Source organism: Chiloscyllium plagiosum, chromosome 6 (assembly GCF_004010195.1).
Source record: "Chiloscyllium plagiosum isolate BGI_BamShark_2017 chromosome 6, ASM401019v2, whole genome shotgun sequence".
Taxonomy (NCBI): Eukaryota; Metazoa; Chordata; class Chondrichthyes; order Orectolobiformes; family Hemiscylliidae; genus Chiloscyllium; species Chiloscyllium plagiosum.
Window position 1 is genome coordinate 105909007 of NC_057715.1, and position 13618 is coordinate 105922624.

The following is a 13618-nucleotide window of genomic DNA, read 5'->3' on the forward strand; positions in this document are numbered from 1 at the left end:
GAGCAGGGAGAGACTGGAAACATGGAGCAGGGAGAGAACTGGAAGCATGGAGCAGAGAGACTGGAAACATGGAGCAGGGAGAGACTGGAAACATGGAGCAGGGAGAGAACTGGAAACATGGAGCGGAGAGACTGGAAACATGGAGCAGGGAGACTGGAAACATGGAGCAGGGAGAGACTGGAAACATGGAGCAGGGAGTCTGGAAACATGGAGCAGGGAGAGATTGGAAACATGGAGCAGGGCGACTGGAAACATGGAGCAGGGAGACTGGAAACATGGAGCAGAGAGAGAACTGGAAACATGGAGCGGGGAGAGACTGGAAACATGGAGCAGGGAAACTGGAAACATGGAGCAGGGAGAGACTGGAAACATGTAGCAGAGAGAGAACTGGAAACATGGAGCAGGGAGAACTGGAAACATGGAGCGTGGAGATAACTGGAAACATGGAGCAGGGAGAATGGAAACATGGAGCAGGGAGAGACTGGAAACATGGAGCAGGGAGAACTGGAAGGATGAAGCGGAGCAGAGTGACAGAAGGCTGGAGTGGAGCAAGGACAGTTGTTGCACAGGTGGACTGTTGCATGTGGTCAGTGGCTGTCAGCCTGGTCAGACCACATGTGGAAGGCCACTGCACTGATCTACTGCAATGTCATGTTTATCCGTAATCTCTTTATCTGATTGTAATGTTCATCGTTTTAACATTATTTCTTACTTTCTAACCTATAATGTGAATCACTGTAATGTTCTCTTATTTAGTTTTCTATTTTCTATTTCAGATTTATACCTAGGAACTTTGTAGCGAAGACGGCACAGTGGGAGGTGACATTGTAACTTTTCACTGTGCCCCTGTTCTTCTGTATTTGAGTACACATGACAATAAACCTAATTCTAATTCTATTACCCTGTTAACATTAACCTCCAGGCCTTCAAGCGTATATACGGAGTTTCCACTTGCGCCATCAAAGTGCAGTATTTTTGGCTGCATAATATTGTTGCTGACCTCAGAATGTTAACCTCCCAGATCGACATAAACAGATATAATGATACTACATGGGCAGAGAAAGGTAATGTTCTCAGTGATCTGATTAATTCACACCCTTCAACCAACATTACCTCAAACCAGGTCAACTCATCATTTATCTCCCACTTGGTCTGAGACAATTGACTACCACATTGCAACATTTCTGTGAATGTGAAAAATGTAATATAAGTTCAAGATTTTGCTTCACACATTATTGGAAACAAGTAACATTAATTAGACTTGAAAGTCACAAATGAATACCTCCAACTTATAAAACAGAAGATAGAAATAATTGCTCAGAGGATTGACTTAATGCAATTTCAATTATTGAATGTCACATTGAAAGCTTGTTTCAGTAATAGTCACTAAATCAACTTCAATCAATTGTTGTGATAACAGGAGGGATCACTGGACCTGAAACGTTAACTCTAATTTCTCTTCACAGATGCTGGCAGACCTGCTGAGCTTTTCCAGCAACTTCTGTTTTTGTTTCTGATTTACAATAACTGCATTTCTTTCGGTTTTTCAGTTGCAATAACCTATCTGGTTCAGAAATGCCCTTTAGGGAAGGTAAACAGCAATTCTTATCTGGTCCAGCCTAGGGTCTCTCTATGCTGATAGCAAAATATTGACTTTCAACTTCCCTCTGTAATGGCCTCATGTTGAATTACAGTTAGAGTTTGGCAACAAATGCTGACCTTGTCAGTGATGCCCACATTTGTGACAAAAAGTTATTTGTAATGATTTGTTTTTTTGAAGAAAGTTTGTAAGGGAGAGGTGCTGACTTGGCTACTGAAGATGTTATGGAGTTATAGAGTTGTACAGCACAGAAACAGACCCTTCAGTTCAACTTGTCCATGCCGACCTGCCTTAAGTAAACAGCTAGTGAGGTCTTTAGTTTTTTTTTTAAATTTGGAACAATGGAAACAGCCTGGATGGGTGTGACAAGCTCTCACAGATCCAGATTTCTAGATTTTAGTTAACTCAGTAACATCAGAAGCCTTCTGGGGTCTGAAAAGAGTTGGAGGCTTCAGTTAATTGGCTGCTATTCTCTCTGAACCTTCTCTTGATGTTTTTCCTTCGGGATTGGAGAACTGCATGTAAGAATCTGTGTCTAAATTTGCCTTTTTGCCAAGGGGCGTGTTTATGGAATGTTATTATATTGTAACAGTTAAGTAGTAATAATTAATAGTAATGGGTGCTGTATTTATTATTGAGTTAGGTTTTCCAATAGTTAAGTTATTCCAAATTCCTCTTTCTTTTGTTTGCATTTTAACTATAATACTTAAATAAATTCTGTTTTGCTTAATATTGAGTAGTTTGACCAGTCACATTTTATCTGGAACACAACACTTCACATTTACCTTTAAAATAAGAAAATGTTAGGGTCTATGCTACCTTCTTAAAATATTTGAAGGGGTCTGGTCTGGTCTGGTCTACCAAATGAAAGAATATGGAAAATAATAAAAAAAAGGACAGATTAATGATCCAGGTCCTCATGTTTACAGGTGAAGTCAAAGTGAGTGGAGAGTCAATGCCTGGAACTAAAGGAGATTTGAATAACTGAGGTTAGCTAAACAAGTAGTGGGTTAGGATTCAACACAACTGAGTCTAAAGTAAAAAGATTTGGTGGTAAATATTTATGGATGATACAACATTTGGGAGTGTTATAAACTGTAAAGAGGACATAACATATACGAAGATATTGGTGGAGTGGGCAGATAGATGGCAGACGAAGTTCAATGCAGAAAAATGTGAGGTGATACATTTTGGAAGAAAGGAAATAGAGAATGGAACCAAGAGACATGTGCACAAGACACTAATGTGGCTGGTTAGATGGAGACACCAGTCAATATAATATAGTGTATCATAAGTTTTATTTGTAGGGTATAGAGCAGGGTGGTTGTGCTGAAACTGTATAAAACACTATTTAATGCTCTACTGGAAGATTATGTACAGGGATTTAGACAGAGCAAATTGGGGAAAAATGTTTCTGCTGATAAATAGATTGGGAATGAGAGAGTATAGATATCAGGCCATTTACAAAAGAAGCAAATGTGATGTCAGACAAATATTTTAACATAATTTGTGGTTTGGGTCTGGAATGGACTGCTTAGAACTGCAATCGACAGGTTCAACTGAGGCATTGAAGAGGACATTACAGGTGATTATTTGAGTGGAAGCAATATTCAGCGTTTGGGGTAAAAGGCAGGAGAATGGCACTCAGTCAGAATGCTCATTCAGTGAATCATAGAATCCCTGCAGTGTGGAAGCAGGCCATTCGGCCCAACAAATCCACACTGAACCTCAGAAGAGCATTCCACTCAGACCCAAATCCCTATCCTAGTCCTGTCACCCTACACTTATCCACCTAGCCTGCACATCCTTGAACACTTTGAGCAAGTTAGCATGGCCAATCCACCTGACCTGTACATCTTTGGACTGTGGGAGGAAACCGGAGCACCTGGAGGAAACCCACGCAGGCACGAGGAGAATGTGCAAACTCTGCACAGACAGTCACTGAGGCTGGAATTAAATCCAGGTCGCTGGCGCTATAAGACTGCAGTGCTAACCACTGTTCTGTACTGTTTGCTATACATTCTATGTTCTTTGACACCGTGGTGAAGACATGTTGGCCTGAATGACCTAATTTTGCACTGTAACAATTCTGTGATTTAACATGTGATGGAATTGTGGATCGAACAACAAGTGGATCCTTCTCAGTAAAGAGAAGACTTTGTTTGCAGATTCCCAGTAAAGAACTTGATAGATAGTTTTGAAAGGGAGCTTAGATGGAATTTCCTACCTTGCACTGTTATTAAGAGTTGTATTAAGTCGCTAGGAGTACATACATTTTTATCAGTGGCTACTAATGTTGAATTGCAATTAGGATGTGATACTGAAAATGTTTATAACTTTCTCCTCAAACCATTTATTTTTGTTATTTATCATTTAACAGCCGACCTTAATCCGCCGACCAACCTCACGATTGTGGATAGACAGCTTGGGGAAGTGACAATTTCTTGGAATGATGGCCTCAGTGAAATCATAAAGCAGCATAGATGCATTAGATATCCATTTGAATACAAGTACTTTGATTCTCACACTTGGCAAGAAGTAAGATTTAGATATTTTCTCTCCGTGTCAAAATCTAATTCCAACATGCTGTAGTTTATTACGAACTTTCACTTGGGAGCAAAACAGGAATGTGGTTATGGAGAATTCGCTTTCTGCGCTTCCCAGAAATGCTCCTGTCTCCCTTTAAGAGATTGATGGCCAATAATTGTGAAACGTCTGCAGATGCTACATTTAATTGGCAGGGAAAAAAGATATAGCATTTTAGTCTTTAATATTTCTTGCCCTTTCTGGGCAAACACAACTGAGTTTGGAAATTCAGAAGCATGAAGGAATCCATGCTGTCAATGTGGTCTCCTCTATATTGCAGAGACAAAATGCCGACTGGGTGATCGCTTTGCTGAGCACCTTCGGTCTGGACGCAATCAGATCCCGGGCCTTCCCGTTCCTTGCCACTTGAACACACAATCCTGCTCCCATGCCCACATGTCTGTCCTGGGCCTGCTGCGATGTTCCAGTGAAGCTCAACGCAAACTGGAGGAACAGCATCTCATCTTCCGACGAGGCACGTTACAGCCTGCCGGTCTCAACATTGAGTTCAACAACTTCAGATGATTATCCCATCTCGACCCCTCTGTTTTCATTCTGCTCTGTAATTTTATTTCATTTATTTTATATTTTTAAAGTTTTTTTCACTGTTCTGTACCTCTTATTTCTTGATTGTCTCTCTTTCTCTCGTTCCCCACTCTCTCATCACCTTTTCCCTCTCCTCTTCCCCCTTTGCTACCCTTCTCCCCTGTTTTCCATTTTGCCTCTGTTTCACCCATCCCCCCCATATTTTGTCACACAGCACTGGCTTCAGCCTTGGTCATTCACAGCTCCTAACCTCCCTATAATCTCTCTATACACTGTCATTATCACCCCTTAATTGCTACCTTTGCTTCTGGAGCCATGACTCACCTTCTCTCAGCCTCGTATAAATACCTCCCTATTCCTCCCAATTTTTTAACTTTGACAAAGGGTCAGTTAGACTCGAAATGTCAGCTCTTTTCTCTCCTTACAGATGCTGCCAGACCTGCTGAGATTTTCCAGCATTTTCTCTTTTGGTTTCAGATTCTAGCATCCGCAGTAATTTGCTTTTATCCCATGCTGTCAGGGTTATTTTATGTCCCAGCTACCACTACCCAGGAATGATGCAGGCACAATGTCAATAAGACAAAGGTAAAAATCACACAACATCAGCTTATCGTCCTACGGGTTTAATTAGAAGCACTAACTTTTTGAGCAGCGCTCCAAAAGCTAGTGCTTCCAAAAAAAAAACCTGTTGGACTATAACCTGGTGTTGTGTCACTTTTACCGTTGTACACCCCAGTCCAACACCGGCACCTCCAAAATATGACAAAGGGTCAGCCATAGTGTCATGTTACATAGTTTTATCACATAGTTACACTGGTCAGCCATAAAGCTGTGAGGATAATCACTTTAACCTCAGTAATGGGGAAGCATTTCAACACTAACATTTGGGATAAAATTAAGCATCATTTTAGCAAACTCGGATGAGTGAACAAAATCAAGTGTAAATTATATATGGACAGATTGTGTTTAATAAACCTGACTGAGTTTTTTGAGGCGGTCACAGAGAGGGCAGATGAGAGTAATGCAGCAATGTGATGGACATGGGCATTTGATAATGGCAAAAAATTGCTGGAATGTGTTGAAAAGTACAAGATGAAATGGAATGTGGACAACATGTGAAATGAATGACAGCGAAGTAAAATAAAATAATGGATAACATTCTGAAGGCTCTAGAATTATTGATGTTCAAATTTATTAAAGATGACAAGACAGACTGAGAGAGCAGTTAATCAAGCCTACATGACCATAGAGTTTCAGATGTGGTCTGTAAAAGCAAGGACATTATGACAAACCTTTATATATCCAGAATAAATACAACACCTATTTTGTCGAATGGATTCCCAATAAAGTTAAGGTGGATGTTGGTAACATCACACTTCAAGATATCTGCCACCTTTATTTGCAGCATTACAGCTATGCAGGATCTGTTTAAACACATCTCTGAATAGTTTACTGCCATGTTAAAGCATAAAGCAATGGTACACTGGATGAGATGGAGCTTACTTAGGCTGAGAGCAACATGAATGGCCTAGTTTCTGAGTCCCAACAATATCAGGACACTAGAATTGGAGATGAAGGTGAATTTGAAAAAGAGGGTGAGGAAGAGGCTGCATAAATAGAATTGCATGTTTTGAATTTTTAAACATGTTTTCTTTGTTGCATTAAGACCTGTTTCTGAAGTTTGTCTTGTTTCCTGTTCTGTGGTTTCATATTTTCTGATTCGTTTTAACTACTGGTTTTGTTTTGAATAAAAATTGTTGACAGTAATTTTAAAAAAAATGGTTCACCCACATCAGGAGAATGTGGTCCAGTTCTGAGTAGCACACTACATAAAGGTATGACAGGATTAAGGAAAAGATTTAAGGAATTGTTCCAGTGATGAAGAAGTTTGGTAATGTGGATAGATTGGAGAAATAAGTCTACTCTCTTTGGGGAGAATCTCCTTCAGTACAAGCTGAAAAGCCCGGTTAGGGTGGGGAGAGCTGAAAATGTGTTTCTGGAAAAGCGCAGCAGGTCAGGCAGCATCCAAGGAACAGGAGAATCGACGTTTCGGGCATAAGCCCTTCTTCAGGAAGAGACAAACTGTTCTTAAAAGGTTCAACAATCATGAACTAGAGATTCAAGGTGATTGATTTAAAAAAAAACTGATGAAATGAGAGTTCTTTTGAATCCATTGAGTGGTTAGAATGCGAACTGCACAGGCTGAGGGTGTGGTGGTGGGAAGTCTAATCGTGCCTTCAAGAGAGAATTGGATCTTTGTCTGAATAGAAAAGAAAAATTGCAAGGCTACTGAAAAAAGATGACACGAGAGAGGGAGAATTGCTATGGTAAAGAGTTGGCACAGACACAATGGATCGAAGTGCTGTAATCATTCTATTCTACAATCATATAATAACTGAGGTCCAGCTCAAGTTCAAATCACCACTTGTGTTTCTCTAAAGCCAGTACTGACAATCATGGAGATGCACGGTCTCCCCATTGTTTAACTTTAGAGGACTGTGACACCCTTATAAAATGCAACCTACGCCTTGAACTATTTAGCAAAGTGTAGGAACACAATGAAAATGTGACTGATTGGATGACTTCAAACAACAGTAATTACACAAATTGTTCTAACTTCTATCATAGGATTCCAGGCTTCTGCAACCAGAATATATGAAAAGATTTGAATTGCACAGGGGTGTTTACATACGAGTTAAAAATGTGCTTCTGGATGAACACAAAAGAACAATAAAAGAAAGCAACTGGACAGTAATGGACATTCAACCACCACCTGGTATGGGGGTGGGGAGGGGGGTGCAGATTTGTGTATTGTGTATGTGTGTGTTTGAGAGAGAGAGAAAACGTGAGTGTGTGTCTATGTATGCTTGGTAAAGTGTGTATGCGAGTGTGACGGATTATATGTGTGTGTGTTTGTTAGTGTGTTTATGTGTGTGTGTCTGAGAGAGAGCGTGTGTATGAGAGAGGGTCTGTGTGAGTGTGTTTGTGAGTGAGAGTGTGCGTATATGTGTTCATGTGTGTGAGTATGTGTGTCAGAGTGTATAGTGTATTGGGGTCACCTGTAGTGTGATATGAATCCAATATCCTGGTTGAGGCCTTCCTCATGAACTTGGCTATCAGCCTCTGCTGGAACAGTGTCAGTGAAACTTAGATTGCACCAGAAATGTGGGCTGGAATCTTGGCGATTTTTAAATGATTCTGGAATCATTCTAACTCTCAGAAAATTTGGGCCAGAGTCATTACATAGCAGAAAGAAGTCCTTTGAGTCCATGCCAGTTCTCGAGAGAACAATTCATGTTTTATTTTTCATTACTCCCCATCCCTCTAAGTTTATTTCCTTGTTTAAAAATGTTATTAATTTTGTTACGACACTGTGGTGAACCCTCCTGGTAATTAAACCAAACATCCAGAAAAGCTCACCTTGTCTCATAATCTGTTAAAATATGGGTGACAGAGAATTCCTAAATTCCACTATTTTAAGAAAATAACATCAACTTATTTTTTAACTCTAAAAGTGAACATTAAACAATTATTCACAACTCTAAGCCTCCCTTTCTCTTAACTTATTAGTTGCCACCAACTCTATACAATATGCTGTTCCAATAAGAAACTTATTAAAATTACATCAACTTAATTTCAAAACCACCCATCTGCTGTCATCTTCTGTGTCTTTCATCTTTCATTTGAAGATCTCCCAGGGTCATCTTCTTTCTTTTTACTGCTAGTATGTTTCATATAAGAAAGGTACCTTTAATACAGATTGCCTCCTAATCTCATGGGAAGCAAGGTGTTAGCTATCTATGCATTTCTGTCTCAACGGCAGTTGCTCTCTGACCAATTTTCAAAATGTTTGCATTTTACACTTTCGCAACATCGGATCGTCTCATTGGTTCGATGTTGGCAAAACAATAAATTCAAACTCAATTGGGTTTTAGCATCCTGGGGTATAATTTAAATTGATTGGTTAAATTCAAATTGCTCTCAGAACAGCAGCTAAAACTCTGGAATCCATTTCACTGCCAAATGTTACATTTTTTCAATTTTCCAGTACACACTGGGATTGTCATCTAGTCAGGTGCTTGTAAGCTCTCAGTTCAGACAGCATTTGCTCTCTCTTAAAGGTACAGTACATACCTTAACTTCATAATCATTTTAATCTTCAATATTTTCATTAAAAATTTATAATTATTCATCATCTCCATTTTTAGCACCTTTGAAGGCATTACACGCCAGATGATTATTTCCTCGCATTCCCACACCCTTTCTCACTTCTCCAAAGCTTTAATTATGTCCCTTAATCCAACTACCATTAGTTAATAAGAACAACTGTACTTCATCTGTTTTACCTGACACTGCCAAAAGATTACCCAACTCTCTCTAATCTCCCCTCAATCTGCTTTACTCTGAGGAGAATAAGCCCAGCCTCTTCAACCTAACTTTCCATCATCACTGGAACTACTCTGGTAAATCTCCTTAACACTTTCTTAAGGATCCTTCTAAGTTGTGGCGAGCTAGTTAAGAATATGTTGATGTGGTCAAAGCTGAGCTTTCCAAGGGTTTATCTTTGCTTTTGTACACAGCCCTTTATTTATTAAGTCCAAGGTCCTTTCTGCTTTTCCAACCGCTCTCTCAATAAGTCCTGCCACCATTAAAGATCAAAGTACTTGGACCACATGGAACCACAATTGTGGAATATAACATGAGACTGGAACACATGGACAGCCAAAGATCATGAAACAGGGATTCTTCTTCCACTGGCATCAGGTCATTACAAATATGAAATTAAAAATAAATGTCAAATGATTCACGTGAAATGAGCCTGAGGAAAACCTTTGATGTCTGTCCTTCTTCCATTTCCTGTCAGCTATATTGACACAAATGCACCCATTTCTCCCATGCGAGAGTCTGTTTCACTGCCCCAGCTCCCCTCCCTAATGATCACCACCAGCTAGAATCAGTCCTGGTGAACTGCTCATTGACCTTGCTCAGGTCCTCTCTCACCATTGCCACCTACTGTTGGAGGTCTGTTACGTTAAGAAAGCTTCGCACAGCCTTTTCCAAGGCAATAAATGTTGTCCTTGGTTGTAGAACATCATTCCAAGGTCCATATTTTTAAAAATACGTACCTTGTAAAAGCTGGGATTAGAGGGAAATCTATATTAAAGTTTACTTTAAAGCTGAGACCAGTGCATTTTCACTCAACATTGCAGTTACGTGTGTTAGATTTAATTTTGAAAGAAAATATCTCTGACAACAATATGTTTAAAAAAAATTTTGTCAACTAAAAATATTTCACCGAGCCCCGGACATAAGAAATGATTTAACTAATATCCTGTTTGTATCATGCAGGTGATCAAGAAACATTGGCTTTCAATTTCTCATGTGTTCTCTATAATCATTCAACCATGAATTGTACATGGAACAGTGGCAGGCAAGCAGCAAATGACACACAATATAAAATGTATTACAGGTAAGCTCAATTAGGTCTTATCTCAATTTTAAGTGAGTGTTCCTTTATTCCGCAACTGTACCTTCTGGAAAAGATTCTTTCCATAGTGTAAACTTCTCGGCATCTTCCCTGTCAGAAACCCTCAGGATCATATGTATTTCAATAATTTGCTTGTTTAAATTAAAGTGAATAAAGATCTAATTGATATTCTGGGTCTGTACTCAATGGAGATTAGAAGGATGAGGGGGAGTTTCATTAACGCTTGTGGAATACTAGGAGGGTTGGATAAAGTGGGCATGGAGAAGATGTTTATTCATAGGAGAGAGCAGAATCCTAGAGTATAGCATCAGAGTAAAGGGACAAGCCTTTAGAAGTGAGTTGTGGAGGAGTTTCTTTAGGCAGAGAATGGTTAATCTGTGGAACTCATTGCCACAGAAGGCTGTGGAGGCCTTTGAATGTATTTAAGACAGAGATAGATAAGCTGTTGATTATTAAAGGGATGAAAGGTTGTGGGAATAAGACAAGTGAATGGGGTTGAGGAACATATCAGCCATGATTGAATGGCTGACCAGACTCGATGAGCCACAAATAGCAGAATTCTGCTCCAATATCTTCTGGTGCTATGATCTAAGCATCAAATGTGAGTACATAATAAGTTAAGACATCTTCAAATCCATTGCTAAGGTGTTTACATTAAAGACAAACATTTTCCCTTTAAGACAGAATGATGTAACTCTGCAGTGTACTCATTATATGGATGTCGATGGGAAAAAGGGATGCCACATTGAACCAGGCACAGTTGATGTCGAGGAGAACATTCTGATATGTGTCAATGGATCGAATAGTTCAAGAACGATTCAACAATATTATACAGAATTTGACCCACAGGAATATGGTACTCACCTGCTCTTTTCTAAGTGCAGTGTTTAAGTTTTGTCAAATGTTGCGTTGCTCAATGCATTAAAGGTTGAATTGATTGTGAATAGCTTTGTGTTCTTAACTTTCAGAGGTTTACAACCCACCAGTAAACCTTGAGGTTTTGCCAAACCTGACAGTGAAGTGGGACATGCCTCCCGCCTATGATATTAATATTCATTGCTTTGCGTTTGAACTGAACGTCACCGATCTGGATCAGGGTAGAACTGAGGTAAAGTTCACTCTCTGAATTGCTAACCTTTGAAATATTTTTAAATCCACCATTGTTTGCAGATGGTTTAAGTAGAGATTACAGGTGTAATGCCCTGATTGCATAAAGAGAAATCTGATTTCATAATATTAACCTGTCCACTATCTACAAGGCATAAATCAGGAGTGTGATGGGATACTCCTCACTTGTCTGGATGGGTGCAGCTCCATCAAAACTTAAGAAGCTTGACACCGTCCAGGACAAGGCAGTCTGCTTGATTGGTGCCACATCCACAACATCCACTCCCTCCACCACCGATGCTCAGTCGTAGCAATGTGTGCTATCTACTTAGAGTCATACAGCGCGGAAACAGACCCTTCGGTCCAAGCAGTCCATGCTGAATATAATCTCAAACTAAACTATTCCCATCAGTTCTGCTCTTGGCCCATATCCCTCCAAATCTTTCCTATTTATGCACCTAGCCAAATGTCGTTTTGACGTTGTAAGTGTACCCATGTCCACCACTTCCTCAGGCAGTTCATTTCACATGTGAGCCACTCTTTGTGTAAAACACTTACCTCATGTCTTATTGAACCTCTCTCCTCTCATCTTACAAATATGCTCCATCATCTTGAAATCCACCATCCTAACAAAAAGACAACTGCCACTAACTCTGTCTATCCCCTTCATTATTTATAAACATCTATTAGGTTGCCTGTCAATCTCCTATACTCCAGTGAAAAAAGTTCTAGTCTATCCAGCCTTTCTTTATAACTCAAACCTTCCATACCTGGTAACATCCTGGTAAATCTCTTCTGATACATGCTACATTGCAGAAATTCACCAAAGATCCTTAGTCGTTACCTTCCAAACCCACAACCACTTCCATCTAGAAGGACGACTGCAGCAGATACATGGGAATACCACCAGCTGCAAGTTCCCCTCCAAGTCAGTCATCATCCTGACTTGGAAATATATCACCATTGTTTCACTGTCACTGGGTCAAAATTCTGGAATTCCCTCCCTAAAAGGCATTGTGGGTCAACCTACAACACATGGACTACAGTGGTTCATGAAGGCAGCTTATCCTCACCTTCTCATGGGCAGTTAGGGATGGGCAATAAATGCTGGCCCAGCCAGTGACACCCACATCCCATGAGCGAATAAATTTGTAGAAAACGAACCTGAGAAAGGAGAAACCGCAATTAACAGGAAATGGAACTGAAAGAGAACAGAGGCCTGTGAATGTTTTATGCTGCTCCCAATATTCTAGCCATTGATCTTGGGGGTTCAGATGCACATTCTCCTCTCTTTGTTTCACCAATCTACATTGCCAAAGAGAAATAATCCATACAATCTGTCAAATTCACATTGCATAGCCTTTTATGGCACAAGATCAAGCTGTTATGTCCTTTTATTTGTCCATATTAGTCTTTAAGCTCCACACAAGTCTTCAATCACCTATCAGCCCTTTAACCTAATCCTCTTTCCCTCATGTTTCTGCCTAACTTCATCTCAACTAAATTTGTGCTGTTCTCCGAGGCAGAACGCCAGTGAAACCTCCCAATTATTCCAAATCCCAAACGAATCATTCTTTTCCTCAACTGAGCATCAGGCAGGAGACTGACTGACTGAACCTCCTCCCGGATTTCAGAGCCAATAGCTCGCTCTCTCTGCACTTGTGAATCAGGGCAGATATGCTTAACATGGAGTACGCTCGGGAATCAGACAGCACAGATAAGAGGCCATTCAGCCCATTGTGATAGTACTGGCTGATTGACAAAGTTCAAGATGAAGCAAAGTATGCACCCAAATCCATCTTAAATGTTCTTGTTGAACTTGTTTCCATTTCTTTCAGACAGTACATTCCTAATCATCGTACCTCTCTGTGTAAAAGCAAACAAGAACTGCTTCTTACACACATACACACACACACACGCACATACATACACGCACATACATACACTGGCTGATTGACAAAGTTCAAGATGAAGCAAAGTATGCACCCAAATCCATCTTAAATGTTCTTGTTGAACTTGTTTCCATTTCTTTCAGACAGTACATTCCTAATCATCGTACCTCTCTGTGTAAAAGCAAACAAGAACTGCTTCTTACACACATACACACACACACACGCACATACATACACGCACATACATACACACATACACGCACACACACTCTCACACACACACACATAAACACACACACACATACACACACACATACAAACACGCATACAAACACACATACATACACACACACATACACACACATACACACACACACACATACATAGACATACACACAC

The 13618-nt window shown here is 40.0% G+C and overlaps 1 protein-coding gene across 4 annotated transcripts in view; it reads left to right on the forward strand.

Annotated features, from left to right (window-relative positions):
• LOC122550911 (interleukin-13 receptor subunit alpha-2-like) overlaps positions 1 to 13618 on the forward strand; it is a 55844-nt gene that overhangs the window by 27587 nt on the left and 14639 nt on the right. Inside the window, exons 2-7 of one of the 4 annotated variants that reach the window (XM_043692338.1) lie at positions 923 to 1064; positions 3981 to 4138; positions 7361 to 7508; positions 10082 to 10202; positions 10901 to 11076; positions 11189 to 11328. In XM_043692338.1, coding sequence (XP_043548273.1) covers positions 923 to 1064; positions 3981 to 4138; positions 7361 to 7508; positions 10082 to 10202; positions 10901 to 11076; positions 11189 to 11328 — 885 coding nt within the window. Of the gene's footprint in view, positions 1 to 922; positions 1065 to 2039; positions 2122 to 3977; positions 4139 to 7360; positions 7509 to 10081; positions 10203 to 10900; positions 11077 to 11188; positions 11329 to 13618 lie in introns of those variants that run through there. The other 3 variants (XM_043692341.1, XM_043692339.1, XM_043692340.1) reach the window with 3 other exon arrangements.